Here is a 19,367-nt window from a genome sequence, read left to right as displayed (position 1 = left end):
TATCTTTAGAATAATTTCTGTCATAAATTATCTAATTCATGAAAAAAAATTGTACAAAATATTATGAAAACAAAGCTCTTGTAATTTAATAATTTTGTGAGAAGAGGCGATTAGGTGATTAGGCGATCAATTTCACATAGACGGAAATTTAAACGAGTACTTTGCATAGAGAAACACATTCATCAGGTGACTTATCGATCGAAGTCGGCGCAAGCGCAATCGCTCTTTTTTGTCACGCACTTTTATGTGCTTCATTCTTGTGCGTGCGTCCGTGGAAGAAGTTTGTTCTTCTACATTACAGTCTACAGGAGCGCAGAGTTGATCAGCCTGATGTGTATTGACAAAGTTATAAAACTCTCGCTTCGCAAAATATAAGGTACTGTGAATCTGGATTCAGAACTTTTTACATTTGTAACAAGCGAAACTCAATAATTAGACACTCTTAATTAAAACACATTCATGTTTTTATATTATTTTATATTATATTTACACTTTTGTATATTACATCTCTCGTGATATATCATTGATATTAATAACGCAAAAATTGATATCATCATATTTGTTCAAAAATATATACTTTAATTCTGTATACATTTGTAACATTAACATTGGAGTAATAGATGTCATTTGTTTTATCTTATACTTTTTCCACACACGTTGAAAAGATGATGTGTATATGTATTTCAGAATAGAAAAATTTAATAGATATCCTTTATCGAAAAAATAATAATTATGAATTTGTAATTTCTTAATTAGCAACAATTAGGAAACAAAAAGTTATCTGTGTATTATTAATTCGTGCAAACTTTATTGAAATGACATTTATAATTTTAAACGCGAGAAATGTAATATTTTATGATTTATTTCTATTACATTATTTTCTATTACATTATTTCATTCTATTGTATCTTATACATCTTCTCATTGCTGCATGGTATATAGAACGGTGAAATAAGACATCGATGCTTTTGTTAACTGTAATAATAAAGTGTCTTATTGCATTGTGAAACAATGCTAATCCTTATGCTAAATAAGTTTTAAAAATTGCAATTTATGGCATATAATTTTTACCGTGGCAAAACATTCTAATGATACTGTAAATAGTCCGGCGATATTTAGGCTGAAAGTTTTACTGCCTCTTTGCAAAATCAATAGTATCATCTTTTGTACATGTAATGGTGCATTATACCATTGAACATTATATCTATGAAATAATAATGATAAATAATGATGAAACAATTATTTAGTATAAGGGAGCCATCGATTTCAATAATTCTCACATATATTATCAAGGTCATCATTCTGAATAATTTCCTGCAGGAATCAAGTCAAGGTCGGTTTTGGTTTAGAAGATATAATAAATTAAAGTTTTAATGCTATCTATATCATAAAATAAGGAAAAATAAAGTGTTTATCGTGTATTTGTGTAAATCAGACGTGAAAAATGTTTGTTTATATTTATAGGGACAAAGCTCCTCCTATTTCTAATTTAAAACTAAAATTTGGTATAGGTTATGTTCTACCTTTCACAAGGGGAGCGCCCGTAAAGAGGCGGAACTCATTGTCCACGCATACACTTTTCCATCCACACAACAATTATGAAGTGGACTTCGCTTCGCGCTTGTAAAGTATATGCATTAGCACAATTCCGTCCCCTACGAAGCAAGGTTTTACACGAGTTTACTTTCCACACAAAGCGAGGTTCAATTCAAATCTATGTGTCTAGTTTTATGGTATCAAAGCCCTCCCATAGGGGGACGGAACCCACTATGCTAACACATACTTTCTCATTCATACAACAATTGTGAAGTTGACTTTGATTTGCGTTGTAAAGTTATTACACTCAGAATTAGGAAAAAAAGTTTCACAAATGAAACATATTTTTTCGAATCAAGAATGTCCATACAAGACACACAGATCCAAGCGCAGTATTAGGGACGCATAAATTTATTATTCAAGAGTTATAAACATTCGTATTTTAATTAAGCGGATGTTTCGGCTCTTTTTTTGGGCCATCCTCAGCGCATACAATTATAATTAGTCTAACATACGTGTCTAAGATATAAAGGGATTACATAACATCGTTGAATGATAGTATTGATAATTAGATCTCTACAAATCGTCATTACTACCAACATTCTCCAAAAATCCATATAAAATCGGGATAGAAGTTCTCATTTATTAGGATGAGCGTAGTTGTAAATTAATGTTAGTATATTTTTTAAACATTGAGTATATTGTTAAAGAATAATAAATGTGAAATTATGTAATTATAAACCTTGTTTCACATTTGAAGCAGATGGCAATATGAAATGGATTTCATTTCGCGCCAGACCATGACATGTCGGGATTCCGAACCAAGGTCCCGGTGCGAGTGGATTTTGCTTTTTGGAAATTACAAACCGATGTGAGAATTACGTTTTATTTTTTTGAAACTATTTTTGTTTATAATTTTTTAATAAACAATGATCATCAATTAAGGAACAGTTACTCAGATGTATGTCCTTGATAATCTATGTCAAGATCATCGAAGCTCTTTTATACTAAATAATTATCAATGATAAAACTATTAATGAGAAAGAAATGTACTTATATATATGTACTAATATATATGCCAACACATTAAATTGTTTCTTACGTGGTGGAATATATATGAGTACTGTAATTTAAAACTTCTTGCCCGGCATAATTAGATACAAATAAATATAAATAGATGACAAGTACGTATAAAATGTGTAATACAAATGCTTCTTTATTTCCAAGTGATGCATTGCGAAAGATCTAAAATTATGATTATAATTAACATATATTATTTCATATGTTTAATAATTTTTGATTATAGTCATAATTATATATATTTATATATATATATATATATATATATATATATATATATATAATTATATATATAGTCATAATTATATAATTATACATACTGTAAAAATTATAAATAAAAATATAAAATTTTTCATATTGTATCTTAAATTATCTTAAATTTTTTTTATCTTAAATTTAATGATTTTATAATTAGCACGATTTGATATGCATAATATAAATTAATATATGATTCTTTTATAATATTTTTGTTATCTATAAATTTTATATTTTTGTTATCTATCAATTTTCATTATTATTAGATATATGCATATTTCTTTTAAAAATATGTTTTTTAGAACATGAAAAGAAACACTTACTGCAAAAAAATTTAGGCTCAAAGAAATCACACTAAACATTATTAACATAAAAAATGAGCCTTTAAAACTAGATAATATAAAGTTGGTGAACCTTTAAGAAATGTAAAATATTATTACAAGTGTTATATACAATTGTTATCGCATTATACCAACTTCATAGCTTTGTGATGAATTTCGACCGCATAACATATTTTTTTACAAATCATACTCCAACTATTCAGGTTAATATTTTCGAATATTTTGGTCGTCATTGCTTGCTCTATACGATAACTGTGATTAATTTGTTTGATATAAATATATAGTTCCCTCAAATTTGTATTGATAATTAAAACAATCAAACAAACAAAAAATTATGTTTGCAGCCATACATTTCACATTTTTTTAAATTTATTATTTACCTTGCAATTGTAAACAAGCCATAGGCGTGCACAATGCATCCTAAGAGCATTGTTCCTATCGCTGTCACTGTAGTCGCCCCAATACAAAACACTGCGTATGTATGCAGTAAAATTAAATAGTAATATTTTTCTTGATCGACAAAATATTCAGTAACGATTTGTATTGTCTGACTCTGTATTCGAGACTCGTTTATGTACAAGAAAATACCAAGGATTTGTGGCCAAATAGGCAATAAAATAGCAATAAATACGCAACATATGGAGAACGCTAAGAACATTAAAAAAAATTAGTTATATACAAGTTACTTTTTTTACGCTTTATAATGTATTACTTATACATAATTCTCTTTTTCTTTCTTTTAATTTTGCTGTTCTTAAATCATTTCTTTGCACTGATTTTTTCTCAACTGCAAAGTTTCATATATTATGATAATAAAAATTAAGAGTAAATATATTATATGTATTAAAAATATATTAATTATTAATATATAATTAATATATAATGATTTGGAAAATGTTTAATTTGAGAATCACCAATTAATTTAATGATTTAATTTAAATATTTAAGTTTTCTCACGATTGCAATATGCTCAATTTCATGACATAAGGTAGCCAATATATACTGTCTTACATGTCAATATAAGTGTAAAACGTTTTGTGTTATTTCCATACTTTTTAAAGATAGCAATTTCGTTTTCATCTTTTAGCTCATTACAGATGCATTGTAGCTGGTCCAACAAATTTCTCACCTACCATCATAGCAATATTTAAGTTGTTTGGAAAAATTGTAAAAGATTGTGATAAATAAAAATTTATTAATTCTTGAAATATTGATTTATACAAGTTGATGAACAATTAACTTACATGATCAGTATTAATCCAGAACATGTTGTATGTAATTATGTAGAAATTAAAGACCATTGCGGTAGAAAAAACTTTGATGATGAAGTCAACCGTGCATTTTGTAGTTATAAGCGCTGTAAGCTTCAATAAATTTATTGAAAATGTTAAATAAAAAAATCATTTTTTTTACGCACGCTCTCACTACTTTTTATGACATGGGAATAAAAAAATTGTCAATCCGGTGGTAAAAATGCTTACATGTTAGCGGGAATTATGTAGAAAAATGAATTGAGTATGCATTGGAAATATTTTGATCGCATAAAAGTTTTAAAAGTAATTTGGTTTATATTTGATTTTGTCTCTCGTATAATCAGTAATGCATATATTATAATAAGATAAATAATATAATATGGACATACCTGAAATACAACAAAGCTTGACAGAATACCAAAGCACAAAGTTGCCTGAAGTTGACTGAATTTTGATCTTTGATATGGCCATAAGCCGATTGCAAGTAGAAGTATCCGAGTGAGAGGGAAATGTTGAGTCTCAACGCAGAACATTACTGTGCAAACATAGAAACTGGACTGCGAGAAAAATTAATAAAACTTTACCTCTATCCCTTCTTCTTTTTTTTTTAAAATACTTTATTTAACCGTATCTTTAGATTAAATTCTGTCATAAATTATCTAATTTATGGTAAATATCAAATTGCATAAAGTATTGCGAAAACAGAGCTCTTGTAATTTAACAATTTTGTGAAAAGAGACGATTAGGGGATCAATTTCACATAGAAGGAAATTTAATAAATGTGTATATGAAATATATAGATACATTTATTGCCAGATAGCTTTCAAAGCGCGATCGAAGTCGGCGCAAGCGCAATCGCCTTCTTTTCCAGCGGCATACTTCACATGCTTCATTCTTGTGTTTACGGTCGTAGCGAACACTTGACTTTGGAGAGGAACGTCACGTCGATCAAATATTACTTGTGTTGGCAATTGATTACGAGAGACACTATCTCTTCGAAAGTGTTATATAAGGTATCGTAAACAATATTTATTTAAATATGTTAATTCTTGTGTACATTTATGTGTACATACTCCAACTGTATATTATTAAATGTCATTTGTTTTGTGTGCGCGCGTGCGCCTTTGCTTTTTATGAGACATATATGATGTATATGATATATACGATGTATATATTTAACATAATATAATTAATATAAAAATAAAATAAATATTTATTTTTGGAAACGGAAAGTTTGTGAATTCTTGAACTTATATTATTTCATAAACAATGCAACAATTAAAAAATAAAATCAATATTATTATGGTAATGTATTGATTCGTTTCTCAACATTTGTCGATATTATATATTTTCCTTATTCGTGAAAAATAAATCATAACCGATTTTATATGCATAGATAATGTATCTGTGTATTATTCCTCTATAGAATACATAACGGTGAAGTAAGACACTGCTGTTTTTATTAGCTGCAAAAAGATAAGTCTTCTATTACATTATTAATGTGAAGCATTCTCTCTTTCTAAATTAGTACTAATTTTTACCGAGGAGAAACATTCGAAAGATGCTACAAACATTCCGCCGATATTGAGATTACAATCTTTACTGCTTCGTAGCAGTATAAAGAGTATCATCTTCTGTGCGTGTAATGATGCATTATACCACTGACTATTGTACCTGTGAAATAATCATTATCTGATAAATAGTGAATAATTAATAATGAAGGAGATATATAAAGTGTGTGTGTGTATGTATATATAAGTGTGTGAAGAATATATCTTACGCTGTGAAGTACACGTGATTGTTGTGATTTATCATTTCTTGTCCGAAATAGTTAACTAGAAACATGAATAAAATGATAGCAAATGATAATAATAAATGTAATAAAAATCCTTTATTATCTCCAAGCGATGCATTTTGAAACGTCTAAAAAATCATTATTGCAGTTTTATCATTTTTTATATGTACAATTAGGTTACATAGGAAACAATAATATTTAAAAAAATAATAAGGAATACAAAGAAACAATTCACATGCTGAGATATTTTTTTTAAATTTTATAAGTAGCACTATTTGATATTTATCTGGTATTATCACTTATTTTTATTTTATTTTTTTATGGAGTTTAATCTTTATAAATTCCTTCAATTTTTATTATTTTGAAGTAGTATATATGCTTGTTATTCAAGAATAAGTCTTAAGAACTCAAAGAAAAAAACTTACTCCAAAAAGATTCAGGCTCAAGGAACTCACCGTAGTTATTAATAATAAAAAGAAAGAGCCTTTAAAATTAGAACATAAACATTCGCAAAACCTTAAAGAAAAATAGAATGTAATTACAATGATTACGATATAATTGTTATCTCATGCATACAAACTTTATAATCTTGTAATGTATTTCGACGGCGTAAAATATCTTTTTGTTATAAATCATAGTTTGATTCTTAATATTTTTAGACGTTTTGGTCGTTATTTGCTCCACACGATAACTATGATTAATTTATTTATTGTAAATATGCAATTCTCTCGAAATTATATTGACAAATTTAAACAAATAAATAAGTAAAAATTTTGTTTGCAATCATTGTCTTTATTTCTAAATTCATTAATTACCTTGTAATTGTAAGCAATCCACAGATGTGTATAATGCATCCTAACAGCAACGTACCCGTCCCTACTAACGTAGTCACCCCAATACAAATCGCTGCGTTTATATGCAGCATAATTAAGTAGAAATATTTTTCTTGATCAATAAAGTATTCAGTCATGATTTGTATTTTCTGACTCTGTAGTTGAGATTCGTTTATGTACAAGACACTACCAAAAATCTGTGGCCAAATAGGCACGAAAGTAATAATAAATAACCAGCATATCGCCATCACTAAGAACATATGAAAGAAATAGTTATACAAATTATTCTTTTTATGTTCTATAATGTATTATCTATGCATAATATTGTTTCTCCCAAATTTTGCTGTTTTTTTAAATCACTCTTCTGTTCTAAGTTTCTTTTTAATTATAAAATTTTGTTTATTTTTAATATATAATAAAAATTGAGAGTAAACACATTATATACAGAGTGTTTTTAAATAAGAGCAAAAATTTTAAGAAATGATTTTTTGTCGAAAATTAAGGAAAGTCTTTCATAAATATATAATAATAAATATATAACATACTATATAATATACTTCCTATATTCATTCCTGAGATGTTACATTCTTCCAAAGAGGAAGGTGAAAACCAATTTTTTAATATTTTTTTAAAATTTTGTACAAGTTACACAAATAAAATTTGATGGACACTTTCCAGAGAAGAATTCTTATTAATATTTTTAAAATTTTTTGCATCATTATAAGGGAATGAAACTAGCAATCTCTCTATTCATTTTTTTATTACAACTTTTAACGGATCAGAATGTGATCATCTAAAAATATATGTTAGGAAAAACCATGAGGCACAAAGAGTCATCTTCTAAAATTTTTTGCACTTATTTATGAACACCCGGTATATAATAGAAATACGCATATATATACGTATGTAAACGTATGCTTTCCTCCATGTAAAAATTTTATAATTATTTATTCTAGTATAAAAACGTGATGAATATATTTAAGTTAAATGTCATAAATTAATTAATCAGTCAAATTTAAATATGTAATCAATTGGGAAATTGGCAAATAAGAGCCAAGGATATCGATACGCAAATTTATTATCGTTAAATTTTATTAACTAACATTAATAAGCATAAAAAATATATACTTCGGACTTAAAAATATTAATAAATTTCTTTTTTTTTCAGTGTGGATATAAAGATTAAATTGGAATTAAATTTTGACATATACAATATTTGCAGTAGTAATTCAAATTTTAAATTAAAATTAAAATTAAAAATTTAAAATAATATTAAATTAAAATTTTATTTCATTTTCTTCGCAATTTCTTTCCAAACATTTTCTTTAAGCATAGTATCACTGCCATGTATTTTGCCGTATGGCATATCATTATTTATAAAGACTCACAGAATTTAATATTTTTAATTAATTTTTCTAGGTGCATTATATGTTATGTCCGTTTTTTGATGTTTACTAATTCACATTGACAGACAAGCATACGTATCGATACGTATGTTAAAATCTTCTTTGCGAGTTTGACTAGCGTCGGAAAACGTCTCATTGACGAAATGTTCAGGTCGATGCTGATTAATATAGACAATATATTTAAGGATGTATGCGATATATATCGAAATACTAACAAGAGCATTAAAATTTCATAGATTGTTCTACTATTTCTTTTGAATATTTGTGTAAAAACTAAGCACAATTCTCTTAATGGTTTGGAAGTTATTTAAATTTAAAGTTACTATTGATTCTTTTGAAAAATCGCCTATTGTAGAACTTATTGACAAATTTGACAAAGAAAAAATATTACCAATGAAATAAAAATTTTCACATATATTAAGGAAATTCTAATAAATATTTGTGCAAAACTTGATTTAGATCCACTAATTCGTTTAAAACTTATTTATTAAAAATTGTAGAAAAATATTATCTGTCTCTTTTTCTCTTTCTGCAAATTACGTTATTCATTGTTTTTTGCAGTTGATTTCAGAGGATATTCATGATCAAAAGTTTTTGCCATAAATTAGGAAAAATATTAATTACAACTATTTTCTCCGTATAGTCTGAATCGATCTATATATGTAACAATGGTAATTGGACATTGTTTACTTATTTGTACAGATTTTACACGGGATTTTAGTACACCTTCTATTTGATTATTAATTCTAATTTGAAGTTTGCAACTGCAAATGTTGTGTGTCAAATTTTAAAATTCAAATCTAATCTTCATTTATATCCATGCTGAAGATGGACCAAAGAACTTTCCAAAATGTACATTTTTAATGCACCTTACTTAATAAAATTTAACATTAATAAGTGCCTGCATCGATACCCGCGCTTTGGCTCTTATTTGCCAGTTTCGCATTTGATAATTTTTGCTTTATTAAATTTATTAAATTTAATAATTTTAAATTTAATTTGCTTTATTAAATTTATTTGACTTCTCTCATGATTGAAATATACTCAGCTTTATAACATAAAGATAGTCGGTAAGAAATATTGTCTTACCTATCAATATAATTGTAAACTGTCTGAAGTAATGTCCATACTTTTTCAAAATAGCAAATTCGTTTTCATCTTTTAGCTCATTACAGAAACACTGTAGTTGCTGCAACATATTTTTTACCTATAATCAAAATATTAATATTTAACACTGTTTTGAAAATGTTAAAAAAAGATGTGATACATAAATTTTATTTGTTTTTGGAATATTGACTTATACAAATTGATAAGCAATTAACTTACATGATGACCATTAATCCAGAACATGTTGTAATTCAGTATGCAAATATTAAAGAATGTTGCAGAAGAAAAAATTTTGACATAGTCAGCAGTACAGTTTGCAATTATCAACGCTGTCAACTTCGATGAGTGAGTTTATTGAAAAAAATTGCATAAGGAAATTATTTTTTTTACGCAAATTAAAATAATAATTTGCTTTGCAACAATATATAATAACGACAATGTATGTAATAATATATAATATATTATTATGTTTAATTTTAAAAATGTCGCCAGTAAATAAATTAATAAACAAGTGTTTATACGACCAAACTGGCAATTTATTGTTTGATTATTCTATCACGACGTTTCGACCATATGGTTTTGGTTCTTATCAAGTGAAACTAAAATAACAATACAATAAATAATGATAGTCATGTTACAATGAAATAAATAGAATTAAGCACTTACGTTATAATTAAAAAGTAGAAAGAGAAAAATCGAAATGTCAAACTGACATTGTGTCAACCACTATGTTTGGAAAACTGAGATCAACTAAAAGACCTTTATTAATTTATCGTATATGTTGTTTAAATTCTCTGTATCTTTTTGGGAATTAATAGTGTTATCAAATTTTTTAATAAAAAACATTTCAGCTATTTCTCTCTTTCTTACATGTTTTTCGTTATGTAGAATATCAGGCGCTGACCAATCGAAGTCATGATCAAATTTTAATTTATGTTTGCTAATTACGGATAAATTACTTTCGTGCATTTTTATATTATTACAATGTTCCTTGACTTCGATTGGTCAGCGCCTGATATTCTACATAACGAAAAACATGTAAGAAAGAGAGAAATAGCCGAAATGTTTTTTATTAAAAAATTTGACAACACTATTAATTCCCAAAAAGATACAGAGAATTTAAACAACATATACAATAAATTAATAAAGGTCGTTTAGTCGTTCTCAGTATTCCAAACATAGTGGTTGACACAATGTCAGTTTGACATTTCGATTTTTCTCTTTCTATTTTTTAATTATAATTTTCACTTGATAAGGACCAAAACCATATGGTCGAAACGTCGTGATAGAATAATCAAACAATAAATTGCCAGTTTGGTCGTATAAACACTTGTTTATTATAATATATTATGTATATAATATATATAATATATAATATATAATATAATAACGTAATGAAATTTTAATAATGAAATTGTAGTAAATCTGTTATATTTACAATATAATTTATTATTATTAATTAAACATAAATTGATCATATTTAAAATTTTAATAAAAATGAGATGTTTACTATAATATTTGTAATAAAATTTGTAATTCATAATCAATAATAATAATATGAATACAAATATCGACATACCTGGAATATAACAAAGCTTGTCAAAATACCAAAACATAAAGTTGCCTGAAGTTTACGAAATTTCGATTTTTCATATGGCCATAAGCCGATTGCGAGTAGAAGGATCCGATTGAGATTAAAATGTTGAGTCTCAACGCAGATCATTATTGTGCGAGCATAGAAATTGAACTGCTGAGAAATTAATAATTAAGCTTGCTTCTATCTTCCCTTTTTTTGCTCCAAATAAATATTATTGAACTTTTATCGTATCTTTAGAATTAATTCTGTCATAAATTATTTAATTCATAATAAATATCAAATTCTGCAGAATATAATGGAAACAAAACTTTTTTAATTTAATAATTTTGTAAAAAGAGGCGAGAAATGAGCATACAGAGAAAAAGATTTATCAGGTAATTTATCGATCAAAGTTAGCGCAATCGCTCTTTTCTCAAGTAACGTGGTTTCAAATGTTTCAACTTTGAAAAATTATTTGTTTCAATCGCATTGTCATTCGTGATCGAACGGATCTTCTTCCAGATCGGGAAATTCGTTTATGACATCTTGGATCGTCTTGTCGAAGTCATCTAATTCAAAAAGCTGAGAGGAAAAAGAGAGTAAAGGATGATTGTCCTGATCGATGTTGAGGACAATTGTGGGTAGAAAAGAATATGATATCGAGAAATATTGATACAATTCAAGGAAAGAAAAAGTGAGTTCAAGAAAATAATTAGGAGAAAAATGGAAGGAGGAAAGTAAGGCATTTTAAACTCGGATTCCTAGATATATATTTATGGTAATTTATATTTAATATTGTTTGTATCATATGTTATATTATATTATTATGATATCGGAATCCGTGGCAGTCCGAGTCAACCTTTCTGCGATTAATCCGTTTTTTGATACACTTGAATCACGGATTTAAACGCTTAGTCGAGATGATTTTTATTAAGGAATAAATGCAATGTCAATAAAGTTATAATATCACTCGGTCAAAAATTTTATATATATAATAAAAATTAAATTGCCGTGACTTACTTTTTCGTTATTGATTATACTGAAGTGAGTGGCTGGCGAATTTTTCACGGTCGCTTTGTATCTCGCTTTGTGTGATGTCTTGTTTGGCTTGCAGTTCTGTGTGACGAATGAAGAATTCGATCGCGCACTATGACGAATACAAGTAAACTGTAAAGAAGTGATGATTCAAATCTTGCGAGCTTCTTTTTTATTCACATTCTTTCAGTTTACTCGAATTTTTTTAGAAATATAGATTTTTAAAAAAAAGAAAAAAAAACTCTAAAATGAACTAAATGAATTAAATGTTGTATTAATGTCCTCAAACGGTGAAATGTTTCTCCTACTTTTCGCATCTTTATTTATGATGAATTTGATATTGATTAAAGGTCCGTTGAACATTTTCCGGACTTTCGCGCACATGATCCTGAGATGAAAAGTAAAAGTCTTATTTTTCAATGATTTTTCTCAATATTTAAACGGTTTTTATTAGATATTTTTATTAGATATATTGCAAGGTGATTTTATCATCTCTTCAATGTTTCTTTGTTGTTTTGCTTCGGAAAATCTAATCGTAAAAAATATCTATTGATATTTTAATTTTTGTAATTAATTTTTACGTAGGAAAAGATGAACGCAACTTCTTATGTTTTTCTCGCGGTTAATACTATGGCTATAGATATATTAACTGATAAATAATGAAATGTTCAAATAGTTATGTGCACAATAATGTCATGTGTACAAACGAACATTCGTATTTTTAATTTTTATATGTGTACAATAATGCTGTAAGCAATCGTTCTGTAGGCAATCGGGAATGTCGGCAATTGAAGCTGTCGGCAAAACGTTGTAGGCAAACGAAACTGTAGGCAATCAAGAATGTAGGTAAACGAAGCTTCCTCGACATATATGATGTATATATTTAATATAATATAATTAATATAAAAATTAAATAAATATTTATTTTTGGAAGTTTGTTCGAAAAAGTTTGTGTGAAAATTCTTGAACTTATATTATTTCATAAATAATGCAACAAAAAAAAGTAAAATCAACATTATTATGGTAATGTATTGATTCGTTTCTCAACATTTGTCAATATTATATATTTTCCTTTTTCGTGAAAAGCAAATCATAACCGATTTGTATGCATAGATAATGTATCTGTACATTACTCTTCTATAGAATACATAACGGTGAAGTAAGACACTGATGTTTTTATTAGCTGCAATAAGATAGATCTTCTATTACATTATTAATGAAGCATTTTCTCTCTTTAAATTAGTTCTATAATTTTTACCGAGGCGAAACATTCCATAGATGCCACAAATGTTCCGACATTGAGATTACAAGCTTTGCTGCTTCGTAACAGTATAAAGAGTATCATCTTTTGTGTGTGTAATGGTGCATTATACCACTGACTATTGTATCTATGAAATAATCATTAGATAAGTGAGTGATGAACAGTGAATAATCAATAATGAAAAATATATATATAAAATGTGTGGGTATGTTTGTATACACATATAATTGTGCAAATAACATATCTATATCTTACGCTGTGAAGTACACGCGATCGTTGTGATTTATGATTTCTTGCCCCATATAGTTACCTATAAACATATATAAAAAGAGAGCAAATGCACATAACACATGGAATAAAAATGCTTCATTATCTCCAAGCGATGCATTTCGAAGAATCTAAAATGTAATTATTGTAGTTTTATAATTTTTTATATGTACAATTAGTTTACATAGTACAGAATAATATTAAAAAGTAATAAGAAATACAAAGAAACTATTCACGTGCTAAGATATTTTTTTTTAATTTTATAAGTAATATTATTTGATATTTGTTTGGTATTATCAATTATTTTTATTTATTTTTGAATGGAAGTTAGTCACTTAAATTCAAACTCTTTAAATTTTGGTTATTACAAAGTGGTAGTTGTATATATGCTTGTTGTTTAAAAATAAGTCATAAAAACTCAAAGAAAAAACTTACTCCAAAAAGATTCAGGCTCAAAGAACTCACCGTACATATTAATAATAAAAGGATAGAATATTTAACTTTAGAACAAGAATGTTCGCAAAACCTTTAAGAAAAATAGGATGTAATTACAATGATTAAAATGTAATTGTTATCTCATGCATACCAACTTCATAATCTTGTAATGTATTTCGACGGCGTAAAATATCTTTTTGTTATAAATCATAGTTTGATTCTTCAAGTTAATATTTTTAAACATTTTGATCGTCATTATTTGCTCCACACGATAACTATGATTAATTTATTTGTTGTAAATATGCAATTCTCTCAAAATTGTATTTACAAATTTAAACAAACAAATAATTAACAATTTTATTTCCAATCATTGTGCTTATTTCTAAATTCATTAATTACCTTGTAATTGTAAGCATTCCACAGATGTGTATAATCCATCCTAAGATCATCATTCCCGTTCCTAGCCACGTAGTCACCCCAATACAAAACGCTGCGTTTGTATGCAGCAAAATTAAGTAGAAATATTTTTCTTGATCGATAAAGTATTCAGTCATGATTTGTATTGTCCGACTCTGTAGTTGAGACTCGTTTATGTACAAGACACTACCAAAAATCTGTGGCCAAATAGGCAGTAAAGTAACAATAAATATCCAGCACATCGTCATCACTAAGAACATTAAAAAAATAGTTATAAAAATTGTTCTTTTTATGTTCGATTATGTATTATTTATGCATAATATTTTTTCTCCCAAATTTTGCTGTTCTTAAATCATTCTTTTGTTCTGAGTTTTTTTACTGTAAAATTTTATTTATTATCAATATAATAATAAAAATTAAGAGTAAACATATTATATACACAGGGCTGGGTAAAATTCTTTTCAAATTGCATTTAAAATGCCAAATGTAAAATATTTTAAGAATCATATTTAAAATTCATAATATAAAATAAGTTTTTCAAATCTATTTTAAATGTAAAATGGGTAAATAGATATTTTAAATGCAAAATAATTTTTCCTTTTATGTAATTTTTTAAAATATTTATACATTTTATAGTTTTATTTGATAATTTTTTTTCTCGAAAGTTAAACAAGGACAAGTGATGCTCACGAACGTTAAGTTCAATATGGCCATAAAAGAAATTGTGTTTTGGCGAATCACGGAACTTGGTTCCTCTTATGGACTTAAAAAAATCACATTTATTCATTTTAAATAGTTAAATGTATAAATATTTTTATATTAAATGTAAAATAAAAATAGTTTTTTAGAAAGCATTTAAAATATATAATGCAAAATAGCATTTCCATTTTAAATACATATTTAAAATGGAACTATTTTAAATGTTATCCAGCTCTGTATATACAGGGTGTATCTAAATTAGAACAAAAGTTTTAGGAAATAATTTTTGCGAAAATAAAGAGAGATGTTTCTTAAAAACATTTACTTTCTACATTCTCTGAGAAGTTACATTCCTCCAAAGAGGGAGGTAAAAATGATTATTTTTTCTTCAAATTTTGGAGTCACAAATAAAATTTAGTGGACATTTTCCACTGATAGAAAAGATACTTATTTATATTTTCAAAGTTTCTGTATCATTATAAGGGGATAAAACTTTCAACCTCTCTATTCAATTTTTTAATAAAATTTTTTAACGCACCAAAATGTGATCATTTAATAATATACGTTAGAAAGAAGTATGAGATATATAGTATCATCTCCTAAAATTTGTTGCATTTATTAAGAAATACTCTATATATATATATTAGAAATATACACACACACACACACACACACACACACACACACACACACACACACACACACACACACACACACACACACGCACACACACACACACACACACACACGCACACACACACACACACACACACACATATATATATATATATATATATATATGTAAACATGTTTTTCTCCATGTAAGGATTTTATTATAATTATTTATTCTAGTAGAAAAGCTTGATAAATATATTTAAGCTAAAAGTCACAAATTAGTTAATCAGTCAAATTTAAATACGTAATCAAGTGGAAAATTGGCAAATAAGAGCCAAGGGTATTGATGCGCAAATTTATTATTCTTAAATTTTATTAACTAGCATTAATAATTATTAGAAACGTATATTTTGGAGTTAAAAATATTAATAAGTTTTATCTTCAGCGTGGATATAAAGATTAAATTGGAAATTTTGACATTTGCAACATTTGCAATTGTAGTCAAATTTCAAATCAAAATTTATAATCAAAAGGAAAGCTCACTAAAATCTGTTTGGAATTTATATAAATAAATGAACAATGTCCGAACGTCATTGTTACATATGTATATATCGGTTATTTACAATATAATAATGGTTAATGTTAACACGATCATGAAAACAATAATCATAAAAATGGTAATTAACAAAGCTTAAAAAACAAAATCATAAGAGAGAGACTAATACGGCAGCTTTAAGCTAGTTAATTTTGATATCCAACTCAAACTTTGAAATCAAATTCAAGTTTAAGTTTATCAATTAATTAAATTTTTTTAATTTTTGGCAAGATTTTTATTATAAAAGATTTACTTACAAGTCACAAAACAAGTAGCAAAATACAGTGGGTAAAGCAAATGCGATAAAATTAATTAATTTTTAAATAAAATCATTCAAAATTCTTATTTTTCTCACAAAAAATAACCGAGAACTGTGAACAGAAAGAACAATCAACTACAACAATCGCGTTCATTCTTTACAGTTTTTTACATTCAAATCTTCTCAGAACGATTTAAACATCTTCTTAACAAACTTACGAGATTATCATATGCCAGTCTTGATGAGTTGTGTGATTTTGTCGAAAGGACTCAATTTTTAAAGATTCATGCAACAATTTAGTGCGCAAAATTTTGCATAATAATTGCGTCGCCTTATGTTGAACAAAGTTTTGTAGACAACAGAAGAAAAAGATTCTCGAACATTGAAATCAAATAATAGAAACTCATCTCAACTTATTACAAATCATAAACTTGATGCCAATCACGAGTTTTATTGGGATGGAGATGAAATTTTGGACAGTGAAACTTTGTTCTGTAAAAGGCTCTTCTCCGAAATGTTGTTCAATAAATGGCTTGAGAAGACAAGAAGAGTGGTTTGGAACAGCAAAAAGACAAAAGGTTTACATCATGCATTTGCGACAATAGAGAACTTATCAAAAATTTAATAAAAAAAGAAGTTAGAAATTTAAGTTTAAATTTAGATTCGAAAATTAAATTTGTATTTAAAAAGTAATTAATTTTGTCGCATTTGCCTTTTCCATAAAAACGTACATTTTTAATGCACATTACTTAATAAAATTTAACGATAATAAGTTCCTGCATCGAAGTACCTGCTTTGGCTCTTATTTGCCAGTTTCGCACTTGGTAGTTTTTACTTTGAGCTTATTGATTTATTAAATATTTAATTTTTTTCACGAAACATACTCAACTTTATAACATACAGATAGTCGATAAGAAATATTGTCTTACATATGAATATAATTGTACATTGTCTGAAGTAATGTCCATACTTTTTGAAAATAGCAAATTCGTTTTCATCTTTTAACTCATTATAGAAATACTGTAGTTGCTGCAATATATTTTTTAGCTATAATCAAAGTATTAATACTTAATATTGTTTTGAAAATGTTAAAAAAAGATGTGATACATAAAATTTATTTGTTTTTGGAATATTGATTTGTACAAGATGATAAACAATTAACTTACATGATGACTGTTAATCTAAAACATGTTGTAATAAAGTAGAAAAGTACTAAAGAATGTTGCAGAAGAAAAAATTTTGATATAATCAGCAGTACATTTTGCAATTGTCAATTCTGTCAACTATGATGAATGAATTTATTGAAAAAATTGCATAAAAAATTTATTTTTCTTTACGCAGATTATAAAATAATAATTTGCTTTGCAACAATATGTAATAACGACAATGTATGTAATAATTTATAATAATTATAATAATTATAATAATTTGTAATAATTTATAATAACGTAATAAAATTTTTACTAATTATTTATTACTTTTTGCAATTCAAATTATTATTAATAATTAAATATAAATTGATCATATTAAAAACTTTAATAAAAACAAGGTTTGCTATAACTTGTAATAAAATTTATAATTCATAATTTATAATAATATGAATACAAATATGTACATACCTGGAATATAACAAAGTTTATCAAAACACCAAAACATAAAATTGCCTGAAGTTTACAAAATTTTGATTTTTCATTTTGCCATAAACCGATTGCTAGTAGGATGATCCGAGTGAGATTAAAATGTTGAGTCTCAACGCAGATCATTATTGTGCGAGCGCAAAAAATAAACTGTGGAGAAATTAATAAAGACTTGCTTCCATCCTCTCTTTTTTTATTTTAAAATAAATATTCTTGAATTCTTACCGTGTCTTTAGAATAATTTGTGTCATAAATTACATAATTTAGGATAAATATCAAATTGTACAAAATATAGTGGAAAGAAAACTTCTGTAATTTAACAATTTTGTAAAAAGGAGGCGAGAAATGAGTAATTTCATACAGAGAAATACATTTATCAAGTAACTTATTGATCGAAGTCGACGCAAGCGCAATCGCTCTTTTCTCAAGTAACGCAGGTTCAAGTGCTTCATTCTTGTGCGTGCGCTCATGGAAAGAGGTTGTCTTTTTAAAAGAACAGAGTCGATTCGCTTTATATGTGCTGGCTATAAAATTATCGCCATCAAAGTATAAGGTACTGAACTGTAATTCAGCTTTCTACAATTTGCAACAAACGAGACTGAATAACTGTTACTCTTAATTCAAATACACATGCATATTGTTCTGTTTTATGTTATATATTTTATGTTATATATTGTATCTACATTTATTGCATATTAGATTTTTTATAATATATCGCTTATTGTTTTATATAAAATAGTAATTTATATTACTATGCTCGTTCAAAAATATACACTTTAATTCTATATATATTTGTAAAAAAATTAACTGAAAAATTATTCGTTTCAATCGTATTGTTTTTCAATCGGATAATTCTGATCGTCTGATTCTGAAGGCTTAGGGGAAAGAAAAGGTGAAATATAATTGCATAAAAACAATTGTGGGTAGGGAAGAAAATGATCTCGAGAAAAATTGATACAATTTAG

The 19,367-nt window shown here is 26.6% G+C and overlaps 2 protein-coding genes and 1 pseudogene across 2 annotated transcripts; all 3 read right to left on the bottom strand.

Annotated features, from left to right (window-relative positions):
- Window positions 1-866: 866 nt before the first annotated feature.
- Window positions 867-4,998, bottom strand: LOC126855987 (odorant receptor 22c-like). Its single transcript, XM_050604134.1, has 9 exons — window positions 4,855-4,998; window positions 4,457-4,576; window positions 4,224-4,341; window positions 3,593-3,860; window positions 3,348-3,464; window positions 3,195-3,285; window positions 2,639-2,781; window positions 1,072-1,204; window positions 867-975 (listed from the first exon to the last, which is right to left on the bottom strand). The coding sequence occupies exons 1-9, from the start codon at window positions 4,996-4,998 to the stop codon at window positions 922-924; spliced, it is 1,188 nt and encodes a 395-aa protein (XP_050460091.1). The 3' UTR covers window positions 867-921.
- Window positions 4,999-5,877: 879 nt separating this feature from the next.
- Window positions 5,878-11,329, bottom strand: LOC126855990 (odorant receptor 4-like). The gene is made up of 9 exons (XM_050604138.1): window positions 11,186-11,329; window positions 9,826-9,942; window positions 9,589-9,706; window positions 7,076-7,343; window positions 6,841-6,951; window positions 6,686-6,776; window positions 6,246-6,388; window positions 6,007-6,139; window positions 5,878-5,931 (listed from the first exon to the last, which is right to left on the bottom strand). The coding sequence occupies exons 1-9, from the start codon at window positions 11,327-11,329 to the stop codon at window positions 5,878-5,880; spliced, it is 1,179 nt and encodes a 392-aa protein (XP_050460095.1).
- A 1,933-nt stretch (window positions 11,330-13,262) lies between these two features.
- LOC126856023 (uncharacterized) lies at window positions 13,263-18,562 on the bottom strand (annotated as a pseudogene).
- Between the last annotated feature and the right edge of the window lie 805 nt (window positions 18,563-19,367).

This window comes from Cataglyphis hispanica, chromosome 17, assembly GCF_021464435.1.
Source record: "Cataglyphis hispanica isolate Lineage 1 chromosome 17, ULB_Chis1_1.0, whole genome shotgun sequence".
NCBI lineage: Eukaryota > Metazoa > Arthropoda > Insecta > Hymenoptera > Formicidae > Cataglyphis > Cataglyphis hispanica.
Note: the sequence above shows the minus strand (reverse complement) of the source record. Positions and strands in the feature narration are given on the sequence as shown.

Excerpts from the sequence above, each read along its gene's own strand:
- LOC126855987 (XM_050604134.1), bottom strand. The coding sequence starts at position 4,998 with ATGTTCTGCGTTGAGACTCAACATTTCCCTCTCACTCGGATACTTCTA. Across the intron at positions 4,342-4,456 it reads TCTGGATTAATACTGATCAT|GTGAGAAATTTGTTGGACCA; the intron begins GTAAGTTAATTG and ends CTATGATGGTAG. Across the intron at positions 3,286-3,347 it reads ATTCATCACAAAGCTATGAA|GTTCACCAACTTTATATTAT; the intron begins GTTGGTATAATG and ends CATTTCTTAAAG.
- LOC126855990 (XM_050604138.1), bottom strand. The coding sequence starts at position 11,329 with ATGATCTGCGTTGAGACTCAACATTTTAATCTCAATCGGATCCTTCTA. Across the intron at positions 9,707-9,825 it reads TCTGGATTAATGGTCATCAT|GTAAAAAATATGTTGCAGCA; the intron begins GTAAGTTAATTG and ends TTTTGATTATAG. Across the intron at positions 6,389-6,685 it reads TGAGCCTGAATCTTTTTGGA|ACGTTTCAAAATGCATCGCT; the intron begins GTAAGTTTTTTT and ends ATGATTTTTTAG.